The 20,136-nt window shown below is 41.3% G+C and overlaps 2 protein-coding genes across 5 annotated transcripts in view; both read left to right on the plus strand.

The window, feature by feature from the left end:
- The window catches only part of GREB1 (growth regulating estrogen receptor binding 1), a 104,479-nt gene extending 93,218 nt beyond the window's left edge, over positions 1-11,261 (plus strand). For 2 of the 3 annotated variants that reach the window (XM_067468642.1, XM_067468641.1), the window contains 8 exons: positions 487-648; positions 2,722-2,926; positions 4,193-4,367; positions 4,449-4,667; positions 6,407-6,542; positions 7,989-8,189; positions 9,549-9,687; positions 10,726-11,261. In XM_067468642.1, coding sequence (XP_067324743.1) covers positions 487-648; positions 2,722-2,926; positions 4,193-4,367; positions 4,449-4,667; positions 6,407-6,542; positions 7,989-8,189; positions 9,549-9,687; positions 10,726-10,889 — 1,401 coding nt within the window. In that variant the 3' untranslated portion in view covers positions 10,890-11,261. The remainder of the gene's footprint in view (positions 1-486; positions 649-2,721; positions 2,927-4,192; positions 4,368-4,448; positions 4,668-6,406; positions 6,543-7,988; positions 8,190-9,548; positions 9,688-10,725) is intronic. The other variant, XM_067468636.1, reaches the window with a different exon arrangement.
- Positions 11,262-19,810: 8,549 nt separating this feature from the next.
- Positions 19,811-20,136, plus strand: part of LPIN1 (lipin 1) — a 117,588-nt gene continuing 117,262 nt past the window's right edge. Inside the window, exon 1 of one of the 2 annotated variants that reach the window (XM_060787473.2) lies at positions 19,811-19,998. In XM_060787473.2, the coding sequence (XP_060643456.2) occupies positions 19,933-19,998 (66 nt within the window). In that variant the 5' untranslated portion in view covers positions 19,811-19,932. The remainder of the gene's footprint in view (positions 19,999-20,136) is intronic. The other variant, XM_060787491.2, reaches the window with a different exon arrangement.

Raw genomic sequence — 20,136 nt, forward strand, 5'->3', positions numbered from 1 at the left:
AGCTCTGTTCCACATACATCACCACAAACAGCCACTGATTCCTAAATAAATGCTTCCCTCTGGGTCTATTAAGGCTTGTTTCAAGCCGAAACATAATGTCTGTATTGATGGATGCATTTTGTTTATAGCCTGTGGTCTGTTCTTTCACCACTGCCTTAATCGTTATTAGAGGCACATCAATATTGCAGCTGGTAAAAGAGAGCCAGCTGGTTCTCACATTAGGCTGAGTGAGGTGGCTGCCTCAGACATTGAATTGTTGGGGGACAGAATTTTGTGGGTTACTCTCAAACTGTGGGCTCCCTATTTTTCTGCAGACAAATGCGATAGGAGTACAATCTCCCACAGCTAGTCTTGAAGTAAGATTGTTCAACAGTCCAGCTGAGTGTGATTTTTTGGGATGGGTGGGTGGGTTGTCATCTTGTATTCCACCAGGTCAAAAAATTGAGCTGGCCCTGATGTCACCATTTTCTTCTTCTTCTTCCTCAGCTTTACGAATCTACCTTGCATGCTTTTGCCTTTTCCTATTCAATGCTTGGAGAGGAGATTCAGCTTCACTTTATCATCCCCAAGTCGAAGGAACACCATTTTGTCTTTAGTCATCCAGGAAGGCAACTGGAGAGTATGCGATTGCCTCTTGTCACAGATAAGGTAGATCATTTATGAGACTTGTATACATCTTGTTAGCTCTAGGATCAGGAGAATACGATTTCTCTTCTCTGTTTTCATGCTTTATTACAATGATTGAACTAGAATGCTTATTTCCATTTAGTGTCTTCGATGCAAAGAGATCATCTAGGACAGTGGTTCTCAACCTGGGGTCCCCAGATGTTTTGGCCTTCAACTCCCAGAAAACCTAACAGATGGTAAACTGGCTGGGATTTCTGGGAGTTGTAAGCCAAACACCTAGGGACCCACAGGTTGAGAATCACTGATCTAGGGCAATGTTTTGAACTTCTGCTCCCAGAAATCCCAGCCAGTTTACAAGGTGTGAGGATTGTGGGAGCTGAAGTCCAAAACATTTGGAGGAGCACAGTTTGAGAAACTCTGATCTAGGGGACTTCTTTGTTTCTTTCTACCACTTCTTAGATCAGTGTTTTTCAACCTGTGAGTCCCCAGATGTTTTGACCTATAACTGCCAGAAATTCCATCCAGTTTACCAGTTGTTAGGATTTCAGGGAGTTGAAGGCCAAAACATCTGGGGACCCACAGGTTGAGAACCACTGTCTTAGATCCATAGTTCCCAATCTCTAGTCTTCCAGGTATTTTGGACTTCAGCTGGCTGGGATTTCTGGGAGCTGAAGACCAAAACACCTGGAGAAACACAGTTAGCTCATCCATAGAACAAAAGTCTTGTTGCTGCAGGCCTTCAGTTTATTTCCAACATATGACAACCCTAAGGCGCTCCAATTTAAGGGCTTTCTTGGCAAGATTTGTTCTGAAAGGATTTGTCATTGCCTTTCTCTGAGGCTAAGAGAGTGACTTGTTCAGAGTCACCAACTGGATTTCCATGACCAAAAGGGGATGTGATCATTAATTTCCTGACATTGGCTCAAAAGGAACAGAGATCTCTATATATGTATACACAATCTTGGTTTATTGCATTACCTGACCTGTGTTACATCTGGAGACCCACAGTTTCAAAGCTTGCTTAGAATCAAAAGATCTGTAAGAACAAGTATGATGAATGGGAATCTCAATCCTTTATTACTGTTCTGATTCACCATACTACCAATTACTCAGTTATGGAAGGGTTGAAATCATGTTTAAATCACCTTTCTTTAAAATTTCACTGTATTAATTCTTCTCAAAATTAATTTTCTGCCTATATGGTTGTTGACACATTTAAGTACAAAATGTTACCATAATGAATAGCATTACCATGAAATATGCCAATCGCCCCAAGATGAGAAAATGTTCTTTCCACCTCATATTTTGTGCATGTGCTTCTCTGGATGAAAATTGTGGGGTTTCACAGAAAAATGTGCAAAAATATTCCTTTCAAAAATACTTATTTTTATGCAGAATTTGCATGTGTTTATGTGTATGTGAAAACTGTGAAAGTTGTCAAAGCATTAAAGAATGCATGGATGCTGGGAAACAACTGTGGATTCTGTGGATATTGGTCATCTCTCTGTTATTCTTCCTTGCTTGGTATCCCAAGAGTTGGGAAGCTTTTTTATTTTATTTTATTTGGTCAGGATAAAAATAACAGTACATATTTTCTCTGTCTCTAGCAACACTTTTATGATCATCTCCCTTTGCTTCTCTAGCACAGTGGTTCTCAACCTGTGGATCCCCAGATGTTTTCGCCTTCAACTCCCAGAAATCCTAACAGCTGGTAAACTGACTGGGATTTTTGGGAGTTGTAAGCCAAAACACCTAGGGACCCACAGGTTGAGAACCACTGTTTTAGCAGATTCTTGTCTGACACATTTATTTTTTGTTTTATTTTTTTTCTCGTTGTTGTTCATAATAATTATTTGCATTGGTCACTCTCTTGTTATATTGAGACAAACAAGGCAATTGTGTGCTTTTTTTTTTAAAAAAAATGCTTATTTTGTAATCTTTACATAGCACCAATTCCTAGTAAGATTGACAGAAGTATGAACCCATCAGTGGAATTTGACCAGTTCATTCATTGAGCTGTTGACCCCATTTTCTCATCTGGCGCACTAGCTTATACTAATTACTTTAATAACACAGAGATTCCTAATCTTACAGAGTAATGACTACATCAAGAGTCCTACTTTTACTCCCACAACTGGACGGCATGAACATGGACTTTTTAACCTCTACCACGCGATGGATGGGGCAAGCCATTTGCATGTTTTGGTTGTCAAAGAATATGAAATGGCAATCTATAAGAAATACTGGCCCAATCACATCATGCTTGTTCTCCCAAGCATTTTCAACAGTGCTGGAGTAGGTAGGTGTCTGGAGTAAAGGAAACAAAGCATCAGGCTTTCTTTGGCTGGATGAGTGTTATAATTAACTAAAACTATGGTTAATCGATGAGAGATTAATCATTATCAAATCGTGGGAATGCTTATGTATTTGTAGGGATTTTTGTCTGTGGAGATCTATAGAAATACAAAATATGAAAGGAGGAAATGAGGCCTCCTCTCTCTCCCTCCCTCCCTTTCATCCCATTGCAAGGAATGAGGCGAGTATTAGTTATGCAAGCCAACATCAATATTCTTCCAAAACATCCCCTGATTCAGCCACACCTTACTACCAGTCCATTTCCACTCCAATGTTTCCTTTTTTCGTGTCAGGGGCGACTTGAGAAACTGCAAGCCGCTTCTGGTGTGAGAGAATTGATCGTCTGCAAAAACATCACCCTGATGTTTTATCATCCTGTGGGATCCTTCTCTCGTGTCCCCGAATGAGAAGCTGGAGCTGACAGATAGGAGTTCTCCTTGCTTCCCGGATTCAAACTGCCGACCTTTTGGTCAGCAGTCCTGCCTGCACAAGGGTTTAACCTGTTGCACCACTGGATATTGGAGTTTCAATATCAACAAGTTATGAGATGCAGACTTAGGCAAGGCAGACTTGGGCAAGGCAGATGGAAATAATTGTGTAGACCCCGAAACTAGATATGAAAAAAAAATCCTTATACATTTGAGAACCACATATGTGGGGCTGGTCGGGGTAAATTGTATGGGTGATAAGGAAATACTCAGCTTTATCAGTTCTATCATATTTATTTAAGTGTCTTATTTTAACACTACATCGAGTGCAATCAAGTCTTATCAAGCCTTGTTGTTTGGTTTGGTATTGTGATATGGACTAACAGCTAATCAATAAAATTATTATTATTACCACCATTGCACCACTGGATATTGGAGTTTCAATATCAACAAGTTACGAGATGCAGACTTGGGCAAGTGGGCAAGGTCGATGGAAATAATTCTGTTGACCCTGAAACAAGGCCTGCCTACACCTGAAACAAAATCCCTTTTCACTCCCATATTTTCTGGTCCTGTTAGCACCACGTGCAGCAATCACATCTTAATCTAGAAAAGTGTGGGGCTGGGCTCCCAAAAATACTTTGTAAAAAAGAAACTCCTTTGTCTGAGGCTTCGTTAACAGATGCAGAGCTGTACATAAAAATAAAATCTTAAATGAGATGACATTCCCAGTTCTCCCACTACATTGTAAGGTTTACTTCTGTGGTTTACTTTGGTTTTAGGTGCTGCACACTTCCTGATAAAAGAGCTGTCTTATCATAATCTGGAGCTGGAGCGAAATCGGCAAGAGGAGCTAGGGATTAAACCCCAGGATATCTGGCCATTTATTATCATTTCAGACGACTCCTGTGTAATGTGGAACGCCATAGAAGTTGATTGTTCTGGGGACAGGAAAAGGTAACTGGTAATTTGTTTGGAATGGTGTAAACTTTGTGTTGAATTATCTGGTTCTTAATTGTTTTCCCAACTCTTTCCCAGCGAATACACCTGGACGGAAAGAAATATTTCCCTGAAGCAAATTCTTCAGCATATTGAATCTGCTCCAAATGTCACCCACTATGCCTTGATTGGGATGAGGAAGTGGTCGAGTAAGACCAGTGGCGGAGAAATCAAAGAGCCTTTCTCTTGTTGTCATGTTCACGACTTTGCCATGCTGAATGTGGACCTCACACAGAACGTGCAGTATAACCAGAACAGGTTAGCCAAGTCTGATGAAGGAGGCCTATGATTATGCAATAGATGCTTGTTAGATCTAAAGCACTTTAAGACTCTGATGTTCTTACATTTCTCCTTTGATTTCTAGTCAGAGATCACTGCTTCTTTGATGTTAGGGCTTCAGAGTGGTATTGGTGGAGAATGTCTGGTCATCCAAATGAGGGCCAGAGGATCCCTTCCCTGGTTTGCATGTCACATTAGGCATTCAGACTTCATATGTCTAGGTTTATTTGTAAAAAGAGGATGGCAAGCCTTATAGGAGCTGGTAATGATCAAGATCACAGCATTTGAGCAATTCATGCTTCCCTTCCCTCCTTCAGTCCTAACCTAAGAACTTTATCACACAAGGCAGCAAATCGTACTCCAATCAATATTATTTCATCTTCGTCTGAGACTTACCATATGGTGTTGTCCTTATTCTGCTGTTCTCCTGATGGGAGACAGTTTGGAAAGCGTTTCTCTGTGAATGACAGTTTGGAGAGCATTATCTCTGTGAATTATTTTCTTTCCCGCTTCTGTTTTGCTACTGTTTGCAATGCAATAATTTCATCTTGCTTCAATGCCAATTTTGGGTGGTAAACAGATGGCTTTTAGGGGTAGTTAAGATGCCCTTTCTTTACCAGACTAGATTAATCCCTTTTGTTCGCCAGTGATTCATCTAGTCTATCCTGAATTAGGAAATAATAATAATAATAATAATAATAATTATTATTATTATTATTATTATTATTATTTATACCCCGCTTTATCTCCCTCGAAGGGACTTAACATAAAAGCATCAGTATAGCCATTTAAAACATGGAACCCCTAGTAACACAATGGATTAAACCTTTGTGCAGGCTGTACTGCTGACTGAACAGTTGGCGGTTTGAATCTGGGGAGCGGGGTGAGCTCCCGTTTGTCAGCTCCAGCTTCCCATGCAGGGACATGAGAGAAGTCTCCCACAGGATGGTAAAACATCCGGGTGTTCCCTGGGCGACATCCTTGCAGACGGCCAATTCTCTCACTCCGGAAGTGACTTGCAGTTTCTCAAGTAGCTCCTGACACAAAAAAGCATTAAAACAGGATTAAATATAAATATTATTTAAAAATGTCTAGTTCTCTCCTCAACCCTTTTAAAATGTACACATGTTTATAATTTATATTTTGATGTATTTTTCTGAAAGGAGGGATCGATCTGTGTGTGCATGGGAACCAGACTAGGAAAAGTGGTTGTTATTTGGTGGGCAGAGCCAAATTCTATATGTGATAAGGCAGTATGCGAATGAAGGCTGCAATACTAGCAAGGTCAAAGGTACAGTAGGAAGAAAGCAGTCCCAGTTGCATTGCAGTTCTGAAAACAAGACAGTTTTATTGGGAGAAGAACCTGCAGTGATAAAATCCAAATTTATTGTTTATGTTGGGAGAATATTACTCACTGATGTGCACCATTTGATATTGTGGCTAGTTTGGTTCTTAGATTCATAACAGCATTATTGGAATATACAGCCTACTTTGTATTGTTCTCCCATGCTAGGTGAAAGGCATGATATAAATAAATAAAACTATGTTTATGCTTGTACCAGTTTCTTTGATATCATTTGACCTACTTTCTATTGAAACTGGGACATGTTCTAAATTTTTGTTCTATGCCCAGTATTGGATTTTCCATGCAGTTAGAAACATTTTGGTGAAGAAATGTACATTGTTTCTTAAACTTTGTAACCCACTCTCTCCAATAGATTTATGTGTGATGATGTGGATTTCAACCTGCGTGCGCACAGTGCAGGCCTACTAATCTGTAGGTTCAATCGATTCAGTGTCATGAAAAAGCAAATCACAGTGGGTGGACAAAGATCTTTTCATATTAAGTCAAAGGTGAGAATTCAGAAGCATATTTGCAGCTATTGACAAAGTAATGTATTTATGTATTGTCGAAGGCTTTCATGGCCGGAATCACTGGGTTGTTGTAGGATTTTTCAGGCTATATGGCCATGTTCTAGAGGCATTCTCTCCTGACGTTTCGCCTGCATCTATGGCAAGCATCCTCAGAGGTAGTGAGGTCTGTTGGAACAAGGAAAATGGGTTTATATATCTGTGGAAAGACCAGGGTGGGACAAAGGACTCTTGTTTGCTGGACCTAGGTGTGAATGTTTCAACTGACCACCTTGATTAGCATTTGATAGCCTGGCAGTGCCTGGAGCAATCTTTTGTTGAGAGGTGATTAGATGTCCCTGATTGTTTTCCCTCTGCTGTTTTGCTGTTTTAATTTTAGAGTTTTTAAAATACTGGTAGCCAGATTTTGTTCATTTTCATGCTTTCCTCCTTTCTGTTGAAATTTTCCACATGCTTGTGGATTTCAAATGGCTTCTCTGTGTAGTCTGACATGGTGGTTGTGAGTGTGGTCCAGCATTTCTGTGGGAAAACAATGTGTTGATACACATGCGCTGTTCCACCATTGTCATTCAGTTCCCATTTCTTTTAAGTAACCAGCATTCCTGAATCATTTACCAGTTTTCTTCTGTTATTTGTTAAGCAGTTCTTCCTATTTTGCAATGTCCCCAGGAAGTTGTGAGAAAGACTTGTGGGGACCCAAGAACCAGTTTGCTTTAACTGAAACGATCTCTGCTGTAGAAAAGTAGTTTGCATGCTTAGTAAAGAATCGGGCACTGATATTTCTATATAAATAAAAATGTAATGTTTGTTTGTGGAATTGACATAACTCAAAAACCAAATTTGGTCACAATATACATATCAGGCCAACAAGTGACCATCATTCATAAAAACACTCAAAAACAAAGCAGAAGAGACTACAGACTCTTTATGAAGGCGAAATTAAACGTATTTCCCTCAGAGCTGCTAAGAGGCAGACTGTCTGGAATTCCCTACTCCCAAAGACTATATCCCTGTGGAGGGAATGAAATAGAAACAATAGAACACATTTTATTGCAGTGCTGCTATTACATAGTGAAACATAGCCAACTTCTATATCCAATCCTGCCCCCCATGAACAGCCATCCACAACAGAGGATTGTTAGAAATCTTTTAGAGGAGAAGTGGATTGTAATAAATGTTGTTGTTGTTGTTATATTGAAGAAACAAAAGTCCAAAAGACCCTCCAGAACAACTGCCCCAATTAGCAGGACTTTTATCCCCTGTGTCTTCTGCTTCCATAAAGTCTGTGACCACATACATTTAAGAGAAAAAAAAACTCTGTTTCTTTCTCTCTCCCCCCCCCCCACCCTTTAATCTATGATTTGGTTGCACAATGCAATTCCATTTTTAAAAATCAGGTGTCCTCACACAGTCATGTTTTCCTTCTAGGTGTCAGATAACCCAGTGGCTATTGCTCCAGCTCAGTATATTTGTGCCCCAGACAGCAAGCACACATTCTTGGCTGCTCCTGCTCAGTTACTACTTGAAAAATACCTCCAATACCACAGTCATCGCTTTTTCCCTCTCTCAGTGAGGAACTACAACCATCCAGTGCTATCTGTGGACTGCTATCTTAATTTAGGACCTCAGGTAGGACCAAACTCATTCAATTTAGGACCAAACTCATTCAATCCACATGTTCATTCTTTACTATCCAGTTGGCTTAGAAGCTTCTGATCAAGTGTTTGGTGGGAGATAAGCTTTTGTCTGTATGTCCCTTCCACTACTCCTTGTCCCTGGCCTTCTTTGTCCAGCGAAACTGGATGCTACCAAGAATGGGCCAAGTGGGTGATGACAGTATGGCTTTTTCCTGATGCTGGGAAGAATACTTAACAGAGAACTTTGGCTGGCTGTAACATCTCTCAGAGTTGACACCTGGTATCATTGCCTAGATTAGGCATTGGCAAACTTTGGTCCTTCAGGTGGTAAGCTGGTTGTGATTTTGGGGAGTTGAAGTTCAAAATGCTTGGAGAGGCCAAGTTTGCCTGTGCCTGGCCTAGATGCATCTGTAGGATCCCTCTTCCCTAGATAGTGTTATTATTATACATTATGGAGCCACCGGTGGCACAGTGGGTTAAACCCTTGTGCCGACAGAACTGTGGACCAACAGATCAGTGGTTCAACTCTGAGTGGGTTGAGTTCCCTCTGTCAGCTCCATCTCCCCATGCAGGGACATAAGAGAAGCCTCCCACAAGGACAGTAAAACATCAAAACATCCGGGTGCCCCTTGGGCAACATCCTTGCAGACGGCCAATTCTCTCACACCAGAAGCAACTTTCAGTTTTTCAAGTTGCTCCTGACACGAAAAAAAGTCCATTGGGCTTTGCAGAGTACAGTATGATGGGTTGCAGAGTACAGTATGATGGGTTCTTACTCCAAGAACTAAAACGTGATGCAGCAGAATGAACAAAGGAAGGGAAAGTGTGGTTAAATAGTAGAAGCAAATCCACCGGAGTTTCAGGAGGCTTTATAGCCTCCTGTACAAACCAGTCAAGAGGACAGTTATTCCCAGTGTGTTGTTAAATTATTTAGAAGAGTGAATGCATGGCTTCTCTTGATAGAATATTATATTCTCCGTTGATCTGATCTTAGTGGCAGCTACTGGGAATGAAATGCTCACTGCCAGTAGTGATGCTAGCCAGAGCACCAAAGAGGTGCAAGAGAGTGAGGGAGGAAATGCTTTCTCCTCTCCTTCCTCAAATCACTTTGTCACTCTGGCTAACATCACTGCAGGCCACCTCTGGAAACCACCACCAGTTTTGTGCCTAGGTAATTATATTTTTAAAAGTATTTTCCCCAAAACTCTTGTGCTTTAATGACATTTATGATGCCTAGGAAGATATGAAACTAATGCAGAGATGTTCCTTTGGACAAGCAATGAATAATTGCACTTGAGATGAAGAGGGGATTCATCCTGCCCATCCCTTTCTTCCCTCTTTCTGCCCTCAGACTGCAGTTTGCTACGTCAGCTCTCGGCCGCATTCTCTGAACGTTAGCTGTTCTGATATGATATTTAGTGGACTCCTGCTGTACCTTTGTGATTCCTTTGTGGTAGCCAGCTTCTTGAAGAAGTTCCATTTCTTGAAAGGTAAGAAAACATTGCTGACCCATATTGAGATGTATACCAAAAAGGAAAGAGGGAGGGATGGAGGGTGGAGGCGGGGTAACCACCCTATCTGGGTTCATCATCTCTGTCCCCAAGAAATGAAGGAGCCCTTCCTCCTTCCTCATCATTTTTTTTCCAGCTCATGTGGCATTCAGTAGCATTGTGAAAAATGTGATGTACATGTCATTTTTTACTCTACAGAAAGACATATACCATTGTGGCAGACCCTTTGCAGAGCAGCTTATGCAGAAAGCCCCAAATAAAAATGGCTACTGCCACACTGCTCCGTTTTAAGCATCTAAAATGACATGGAGCACAGAACATTTCTAGCATTGACCCATAGATCAGTTGTCCCAGTTTTTAGGGGGATATATATATGGTAAAGATTTTCCCTGACATTAATTCTAATCATGTCCGACTCTGGGGGGTGGTGCTCATCTCCATTTCTAAGCCAAAGAGCCGGCGTTATCCGTAGACCCCTCGAAGGTCATATGGCTAGCATGACTGCTTGGAACACTGCTACCTTCCCATAGAAGTGATGCCTATTGATCAACTCGTATTTGCATGTTTTCGAACTGCTAGGTTGGCAGAAGCTGGGGCTAACAGTGGGAGCTCACCCCGCTCCGCAGATTCAAACTGCCAATCTTTCAGTCAGCAAGTTCAGCAGCTCAGCGGTTTAACCCGCAGTACCACCAGGAGGCCCTATACACACACAGACACACTCTGCCAATGCAGTTACAGTAGGGACGAGGGAAAGGACTGTTGGGCTGTATATAGTCTGTTGCCTACTGCAATCATTTGCTTGTTGTAGTCGCTATGTTTAACATTATTGTGTTAATCTGATCTTTAATGTTAATTATTTCTATTCGTCTACATTTCGGAATTGTGAGTCATTGCTAGGCCAGTTTTAAGTTACATGGATGGATGGATGGATGGATGGATGGATAGATGGGAAAATGAATGACAATACTAGTAACACAATGACAACACTGGTAATATCAATAATGGCAATCCCCACAGGTGCCACCTTATGTGTCATTTGCCAGGACAGGAACTCCCTGCGTCAGACAGTCGTCCGGCTGGAACTGGAAGACGAATGGCAATTCCGACTAAGAGACGAGTTCCAAACAGCCAACGCCAAAGAAGATAAGCCCCTCTTCTTTCTGACTGGGCGGCACATTTGAAGCGAGGCGATCAGAAATATTTATTTTGGCTGCCCTATTCTATTTGCTGACAATGAGAAAAGGCAGGAGAAAAGGACTTTAATGTTCAGAGAAAGTTCTCAGAAGAATTATGATGTAGAAACCAAAATGTAGGCAGTTCAGAAATACTTGTATTAAAATTATATTTTATTTGACCAGCTTATGTTTATAGTTGAAAACCTTTTTTTGTAACTTTTATAATTTAAATGAATTTCAGGAGGTAACTCTTGCTGTATTTAGATGGGGTGGGATGGGGAGAGGGATGCCTTTCATTCTTGTTATGATTGAAATGTTTCCTCGCCTGCCCTTTTTTGTGAGTGTTGTATATATTATACATTTGTTTTCAAAATGAAAGACTTGTGGCATATTATTATTTCCTCTCCCAATTTCTGTTAACCCAGAACCCAATATATTAGCAATGTTATAATCGCAGGCTTTGATCCTAGATGGTGGAGCACAGCAGAAGATCTCTACATGTGGAATGATGCTATTGAGACTCATCTCCAGAATCTCCGACCGGGGGGAGCAGACATGTCTCCACATGCTCAATGGACAGCTATTTTGTTTTGGAAGAAAGCCCAACACCATTCAGTCATTCAGTCAAATGCAGTAAGACTCCTGTAATCATGGAACCCATATCTGCAGTTTTACTTATCCACACCAGGATAAAATGAAATCTAGGAATTTGACCTCCGGTGGCGCAGTGAGTTAAACTGTTGAGTGACTGAACATGCTGTCCGAAAGGTCGGCGGTTTGAATCCGGGGAGCAGGGTGAGCTCCTGCTGTTAGTCCCAGCTTCTGCCAACCTAGCAATTTGACAACATTCAAGTGTGAGTAGATCAATAGGCACCACTCTGGTGGGAAGGTAGTAGCACTCCATTCAGTCATGCTGTCCACATGATCTTGGAACCGCCTATCAACAACGCTGGCTCCTCGACTTAGAAATAGAGATGAGCACCACCCACAGAGTTGGACACAACTAGACTTAATGTTAAGGGGAAACCTATACCTTTACTTCCCCTTGGAAGTTACCACAGGGTCGCCTGGAGAACCTAGTAAATTCCTAGATCGGCCAGCTCTCTAGAAATTACTAGGTCTTTCAGGATGACTGTGGTGTGCTGGGACTGAAAGCCAGGCCTTTTAATTGTGTCTAGTCATATCTGCAGTTTCAGGTCAACACAGGTCAACCCTAACCACACAGCCCTATATCCCAGAATATCAAGGCAGAAAATCCCACAATATCTGTTTTGAACTGGGTTATGTGAGTCCACACTCAGATAATGTGGGATTTTCTGCCTTGATATTCTGGGATATAGGGCTGTGTGGAAGGGCCCACAGTACATCTGGGAATGTATCCCCATAGATATGGGGTGGTGATGGTCTTGCAGTAGCCTTCTTAGAGCATGATATGAAATCTTACTGCGCAAATTTCTGAATCTGGGACCCCATCTACACTGCATTATAATGCAGTTTCATAGTGCAATTTAACTGCATTATATGGCAGTGTAGACTCATATAATCCTATTTAATGCAGTTATATGGCAGTGGAGATTATATGGCAGCGTAAATGGGGCCTGAGAGTCTCATTCCACTTGCTGGACAGAAAAGAAAAAGGATTGTTGTGCTTTTTCAGAAATAAAATACCCACCCAATGAACAGTTGGAGACATGTCTCCTTTCCCCTCTGTAGAGTCTATCGGGTGCTTTTCAGTTTTTCTCACTTCCAGGAATCCAACATTGCACTGCCGTAGGAAACCTCAGAGAGGCATTCCATTGCTAGAGAGGAGCTAGAGGCACCTGAGTAGACGCAGACTGAGGAGGTCTCCTGCCAAGATCCCAGGAGGTCTCCACAATGTTATCAGTTACTATTACTAACAATGTTATCACTTACCAATACAGAGTTTGAGAACATAGCCTGGCTCTTCTCTGACTCCTCTCTGCTATTTATGAGCAACTGAATGACCGAGGGGAAAAACAATGCAGTACAATAGCGGCATCATTCCCACTACAGAATTATGGTACTATGATTCCATTGTTCCATCCTTTGGATTACTGAGATTTATACCGGTGAGGCATTTGGAATTCTCTGCCAGAGAACTGTGGTGCCTCACCAGTCTATAAATACCAGTTTTGCACAGAATGGAACCCTGGCAAGTGGAATAATAGCACTATGATTTTATAATCTAAATTGACCACTGACTTCTGCCTTTACTGCATGTGCTGGCATAGTTATATCACTAAGGATGGATCTACACTGCCATATAATCCAGATTATCAAATCGGATAATCCACATTATTGGCTTTGAACAGGGTTATATGAGTCTACACTGCAATATAACCCAGTTCAAAGCAGACAATCTGGATTTTATATGACAGTGTAGATCCAGGCTAAGGCACACATATAGGATTCTGGCCATTGTGCACTCAAATATTTCTTGACACTACTCTGTGTTCCACTTCTACAAGGTTTTCAATATTTCTATATATTTTGTCTGCTTGAAATGTTTGGTTATTTACCAACATAACTCTCCAGAATCCTGCTGAGCAGTTATGAATACTGCTAAGCCTTCATAGCTATTACTTATATCTATATAGTTTCTAGTTTAAGGGCTACATAGGGACCATGGAAGTTCCCAAGTGCACTTATCCATAAGCAGCAGTTGGGATTGAGTTGTTGTAGGTTTTTCGGGCTGTATGGCCATGTTCTAGAAGCATTCTGTTCTGATGTTTCACCTGCATCTCTGGCAAGCATTCTCAGAGGTTGTGAGGTTTGAGGTTTGACTAAAACTACATTTAGTATAGAGGAAGGAAAGGTGTAACCCTCTAGATTTTATTGGACTTCAACTTCCATCAGCAGTTGGGATTAATAGAGATCCATTCCCTAGTCAATTGCGAAATTATTGCCAGATGTTTCCATCCCACAACTCCACATGAGCAATCTCCAGTGTGGAGGATGATTTTTTTCTGCCTATCATGCCACAGGTTGCTTACAGGATGAGATGAAAACATCAGGCATCTACTTCTTGATCAAAAGGAAATGGACCTCGGTTGAGCCCAACAATTATTTACCAGTATTGAGATCATATAGGGTCTTGTGGATCTTGTGGAATAGGCCATGTGACTATCTCAAGTGAGAGATAGCCAAAGCACTATAACATGTTCCTTCAACATTTTTAATGTTCCACAGTATCAGTCATGAACTTAAATGGTCCCAGACAGTTCAAATCTGACAGTTTATCCTGCCGCAGTTGTCACAGAATATTGCTGAAATCTGAGTTCCTCACACAAGGTCAACAACTGCTGCTTGAAAGGAGGCTAATGTCTCTCCTCCTGACTTCCTGAAACACAATTTGATGCCTCCAACCATTAGTCCAACAATGGACATGCCTTTCATTCTATTGTTGTAACAATAGCTAGACCTCTGAGCTTTCTAATGTAATGAACTGTGGGTGGGTCAGCTGTTCCAAAGTTCACCATGGTTAGTTAATAGCAACAGGCTTAAGTACGGGCTGACTAATACAAGCTTTTGGGTATGATGACTCTGCCAAGTGACAAATGGCCATACTGAAGTCAAATGATTAGCTTCCACGTGAGGCTTAGGCTTAATCTCTTATAGCTGCAATATGGACACTAAAGAATAATGGGATACTGATGGCCATAATACATGTATTACACAACATGAAGTCTGTAAAACTATATTTAGTATAGAGGAACGGAAGGCGAAACCCTCTAGATTTTATTGGACTTCAACTCCCATCAGCCCTAGCGAATGATGGGGGCTAATGAGAGTTATGTTGTAGCAACATCTGGAGAGCCTTCCACTCAACTTGTAGGAGGTACTTTATCCTTTTCATGCACATCTGCTTGCTTCACTGTTCTGGGCAAGAACAATTCTTTTAAAAAATGTATGGTTTGACCCTTTAATTAGGGTTGAATAACTGGTGAGTGGGTCAGGTTAGTGATCGGTGACCAGTTGATGTGCGTCTGTGTAATGAAATCACTGGAAATGGGACACCCAGGCTCTTGTGATTTCATATCACAAAATCACAAGTTGATTACATCCCAAGTGTCTGTTGTTGTTGTTGTTATTATTATTATTATTATTATTATTATTGATCAAAACACATAAACATTATATAAAATAAACATATTAACATATAGTTCTACAAAATACATATATTAAAATTCACAGAACAATGATTAAAATATAGTGAACACAAGATATAAGTTTAAAATTCATGATTAACACTGGCTGAGTAGGCTTGCTGGATCTTCAAATGTGTTTTAAATTTTGACTGCTCAGTTAGCTGATGGAGATCTACTGGCAGGTCATTCCACAATCTTGGGGCAGCTGATGAAAAGGTCCTCTGGGTGATGGTGGCCGGTTGGGTTCTGGCAGACTGGAATAGCCGCCCCCAAAAGACCAGAAGAGTTTGTGGTGGATTTTATGAAAAAAGGCGATCCTTTAGGTAACCTGGACCCAAACTATGTAAGGCTTTAAAGGTCAAGACCAACACTTTGTGCTTTGCCTGGAAACTAATTGACAGTCAGTGGCATGACTTTTGGTATAGGTGTAATATGCTCACTCCTGAATGTTCCAGTAACTAGTCTGGCTGCCATATTTTGAACCAGCTGGCATTTCTGAACTTGGTACAAAGGTAGCCCATTGTAAGAAGTCCACCCTTGAGGTTCCCAGTGCATGCACAGCCATCTTTAAATCTTCCCAATCTAGGCAGGGGCACAACTGGCATATCAGCTAAAACTGGAAGTAAGCACTCCTGACGGTTGCATGTATATGAGCTGATATTTGGAGAGACAGATCTGAATTGTATGGAAGTAGAAGGGGCCTCAGTTCAGTGAAAGGTGGGTGGCCTGAATGACAGAAAACAGAGAGGCTATAAATATGCACATGCATGGTGTTAACAACACCAAGAACAAGTCAACCAGTAGGCACAGCAGTCATGAGATTGGACATATAGAGTAATATGGGACATACCTGCACAGCCCCTTGTACTGATGCAGTTGGATGATGGAACTCTGGAGTAGCCTTTCCTACAGATTTCAGTTTGGATTAAAGCAGCTATGTGTGACAGTAAATGTGTCATAACAGGGCAGAATACTACACAATGGAGGTAAGATACAGACTCATGTTGATTCACTCTTACTCTGCTTCTTAAATTGCTAAATCTGGTTGCAGAATAAATGAGATAATTAACAAATTAGGATAAGATGCAATTTTTGAGAGCAATTCCAAGTTCAAACACCTTTTATAACAATCCATACATTTGTTTCATCTAAAAATGGCATCACATTATACCACTATCCTGTTCTCAGTTCTTCATTTTCTCTAAAATATATGTATCTCAAATCTTGAATGTTTAATGTGTAATTTTTGTCAAATATTGGACTTCACTAAGTACACTGAGTCATAGTTATTTATTCAACACTAGCTGTAGTAATCAGCTTGTGCTAGGCTGCTAAAAATAGTGTATGTAGTTACATAACCTGGTGGAAAGATCTCACATCCTTTATGGATGAACAGTTGTATCAATAAGCATTAGTATGCCAGTCTCCTTTCTGTTTCAATAAACCTGCATTAAGAGATTGACCCGAATTAAGCAAATGTGTTCCATTAATCAGAATTTGTGAAAAACAGAATTGGACTGAAGGCATTTCAGCAATGATAGCTATGATTTATGCTGATATAATTAAAGGAATTTGTGATCATATCATTTCATATATTATTGAATCTTCAGTTCCATCCAGAGGTGGCCCTAGGTAACTTTCAACGGTAAGCAAACAGTATTTTGCCCCCCCCCCCCCAACCAATCACTGATATATATTTTCTGTTCATCGTGGGAGTTCTGTGTACCATATTTGGTTCAGTTTCATCATTGGTGGAGTTCAGAATGTTCTTTGATTGTAGGTGAACTATACATTCCAGTAACTACAACTCGCATATGTCAAGGTCTATTTTCCCCCAAGAGCGCCTCAAGAGCGCCCCTGGGCAAAATCAACTGTACTGCAAATGCTTACTTTGCGTAATGGGTTGAGCCGCCCCTGGTTCCATCACCTGAAGTTGGTATCAAAGGAACAACAGAATAAAAAAGGATCAGAACTGTTGTTATCCTGGTTTATCTTGGCATCATTTTAGATTTTTAGCCCATCTGGCTAGATTTGTTCAGAGGAGGCTTTGCCTTCTCTTCCTTTGGGCTGAAAGAGTGTGACTTGCCCAAGGTCACCAATGGGTTTCCATGTCTTAGTGGGGATATGAACCTTGGTCTCCAGATAAATGCTCAGAGCATGTATGACCTTCTCAAATTTCACTTCCCTTCCTTTTTAAGAATGCATGAAAACATAAAGGGAATATGAAAAACAAAGGTCTAGAGTGATTGGATATGGAACGTATGGATCCTTTGAACAGTTCCATCCATCAGAGCCCTTTAAAGTTCCCTCACTATTGAACAGTGTGGGTGCCAAGGGCATTGGCTTCTAGGCAATGGAAAGAGTTATCATGTGCAGAATGTGGATGCAGGGGTGTTTTGTCCCTGACATTCACAGATTAGATGTGGATGCCCGCAAGGACAAAGCTAAGACACCGGTCTTTAAACACCACAGGTGTCCCCTTCTTCATGTCCATTGTGTGGGTGTGAGACCAGCTGTGCTGTGAGACCTTGAGGGCGGAACTAGATTCCCCTTCACTCCTCGTCCACATGAATGGAAGGGGTGGGAAAGTGTCAGAAGGACGAAAGACAGTCCACCTCACCTAACTGGAATGTGCGGAGGAGGACGCGGCAACCATGTTGCAATTCTTGATGCCTTGGCTATTCTTTACCCCTTTGACAAAATTTACTCATATAAAATAGACTAGCATAGCTTGAAACAGACTCCCTCTCGCCTTCATGGACAGATAATGCAAACCACTCCATGTATACTGCATGTGAGCTATTTGTAGTTGTACCCTTCTAATTTCTGTTGACAGGCATTCTGTACATTGCAGTTACAGATTCATGATCTAGAATTCTTGTTGTTGTTGTTGTTGTTGTTGTTGTTGTGTGCCTTCAAGTCATTTCTGCTTTACGACAATCCTAACGTATTATGAGGTTTTCTGGGACTGAGAATGTGCGACTCACCCAGTCACCTACTGTGCTTCCATGGCTGAGTGGGGAAGCAAACGCTGGTCTCCAGGGTCGTAGTTCAGCTCTCGAACCACTAACTACACTGGCTCTAGGTAAAGATCTGCAACTGCTTCATATTGAGCTATGTTTTATATTGATCACAAATAGCTCTCCCAAGTTACATTAACAGCCAGCAGGTACAACAAGTGATGATGTCTGTTTTGCTGGAATTCGGGTTACAGTAGGATGATGTTTCCAGCCCACTCTCATCAGAAATCTGCGACACAACAATCAGAAGCAGGATCCCTATTGCAACTCCATGTTACAGCACGGGTCATAGGAGCCTCTGGTGGTGCAATGGGTTAAACCCTAGTGCCGGCAGGACTGCTGAAAAAAAGGTTGGTGGTTTGAATCTGGGGAGTGGGGTGAGCTCTCATCTGTCAGCTCCAGCTTCTCATGCAGGGACATGAGAGAAGCCCCCCACAGGATGGTAAAATATCCGGGCGTCCCCTGGACAATATCCTTGCAGATGGTCAATTCTCTCACACCAGAAGCAACTTGCAGTTTCTCAAGTTGCTCCTGACACACACACATACACAAAAGCATTGGTCATTAGTGGGATATTGGTGGGAAGGTCATCTTGTTACATCCTAATCATCAGCAGAATGGATCTTCATCACTTGATGAGCTGCTAGCTATTAAAGTAGGTCTGAGGAGACAAATTGGGAGATGAGATCTAGTTGCACATTGAAGCTACATCTGTGATGAGTTTGATGATTGTTTTTAAAGACAGATGTAAGCATGCACCACTAAAATCAACAAGTCTGATAAGCATTTAACTATAGAATCATACTGATGACATGGAAATATGGCATCCAGATCTACTTAGGAAAACACTCTTCTAGAATTTAGCTGTCTGAAGCATATTCTTGTAGCATATTCAAAATTTAAAGCTCATATTATCCTATTAGTAGTAGGTAGTAAAGCATTAACATGGTGTTAATATCATGTTACTGTTTTTTTTTTACTGTCAGGAGCGACTTGAGAAACCGCAAGTCACTTCTGGTGTGAGAGAATTGGCTGTCTGCAAGGACGTTGGCCAGGGGACGCCCGGATGTTTTTACCATTCTGTGGGACACTTCACTCATGTCCCCTCATGGAAAGCTGGAACATGATGGTGTTAGCATTGGTTTATGACTCTGGAGACCAGGGTTGAAATTCTTGATTAAGCACAGAAACCCACTGAGTGACCCTAGGAAAGTCACACTCCTGCAGTCTCCTAAAGGAAGCAAAGGCAAAATCCTTCGCAACAAATTTTGCTAAGAAAATCCCATGGTACTGTAAGTTAAAAACAGTGGTGGTGCCTTCCATGTCTGTGGGATGATGAATCCACTTTATAAGACCAATCCAAGGTGCTAGACACTATACACCAAATATTTCGAATTCAGTCTGAAGCTCAAAGCAGCAAGACATTCAAAGCTGCATTAGGTGAGATGGATCTGCAAAAAAATGGATTATCTAGTTTATACAAGTGGAAATATACGGTAAATGATAAACCCCCTCTTCTTTAATCCCAGTTTAAGGGAAGGTCTCTGAATCATCTATGGAAAATGCATCCTGCTGGAAGCTGTATCCTCCATGTGTATAAACACCTCTGTTCTCAGGGAGCCTCATGATTTAACTGGGATACTTAAGGAGTCAGTTGCAAAGCAAGTGGGCAAAGTCTCATGTTTCTTGTCCTGGCTGAGGTTCCGAGAACTTGAGTCGGCTAAATTAGCAAGCAAACATGATCAGTGAGAAATTTTCTCTGGATCTTTGTTGTCAACAACGTCTTCTTCTAAGGCTGCATTTTTGCTTCTGACAGAAGCCGGGACCAGTACTAAATATCAGCCCTGGCAGCATAATCGAATGGCGATGGAGGAAAGAGACCACATCAAGATGTCGTCGGAAGATACAGAGTCACCTTGGTCTTGGGTAAGAAAGGAAGGCCTTGTAATGCCTAGCTATACAAATAAGGGTACTGTTTCTCCTTGACTTGACTTTAGTCAAGGTGTGCAGGTTTTTCAATGGGTTCTCATCTGATGTTCTGACTGCAAGTAGAGGAAAATACTA

This window comes from Anolis sagrei, chromosome 1 (genome assembly GCF_037176765.1).
Source record: "Anolis sagrei isolate rAnoSag1 chromosome 1, rAnoSag1.mat, whole genome shotgun sequence".
NCBI lineage: Eukaryota > Metazoa > Chordata > Lepidosauria > Squamata > Dactyloidae > Anolis > Anolis sagrei.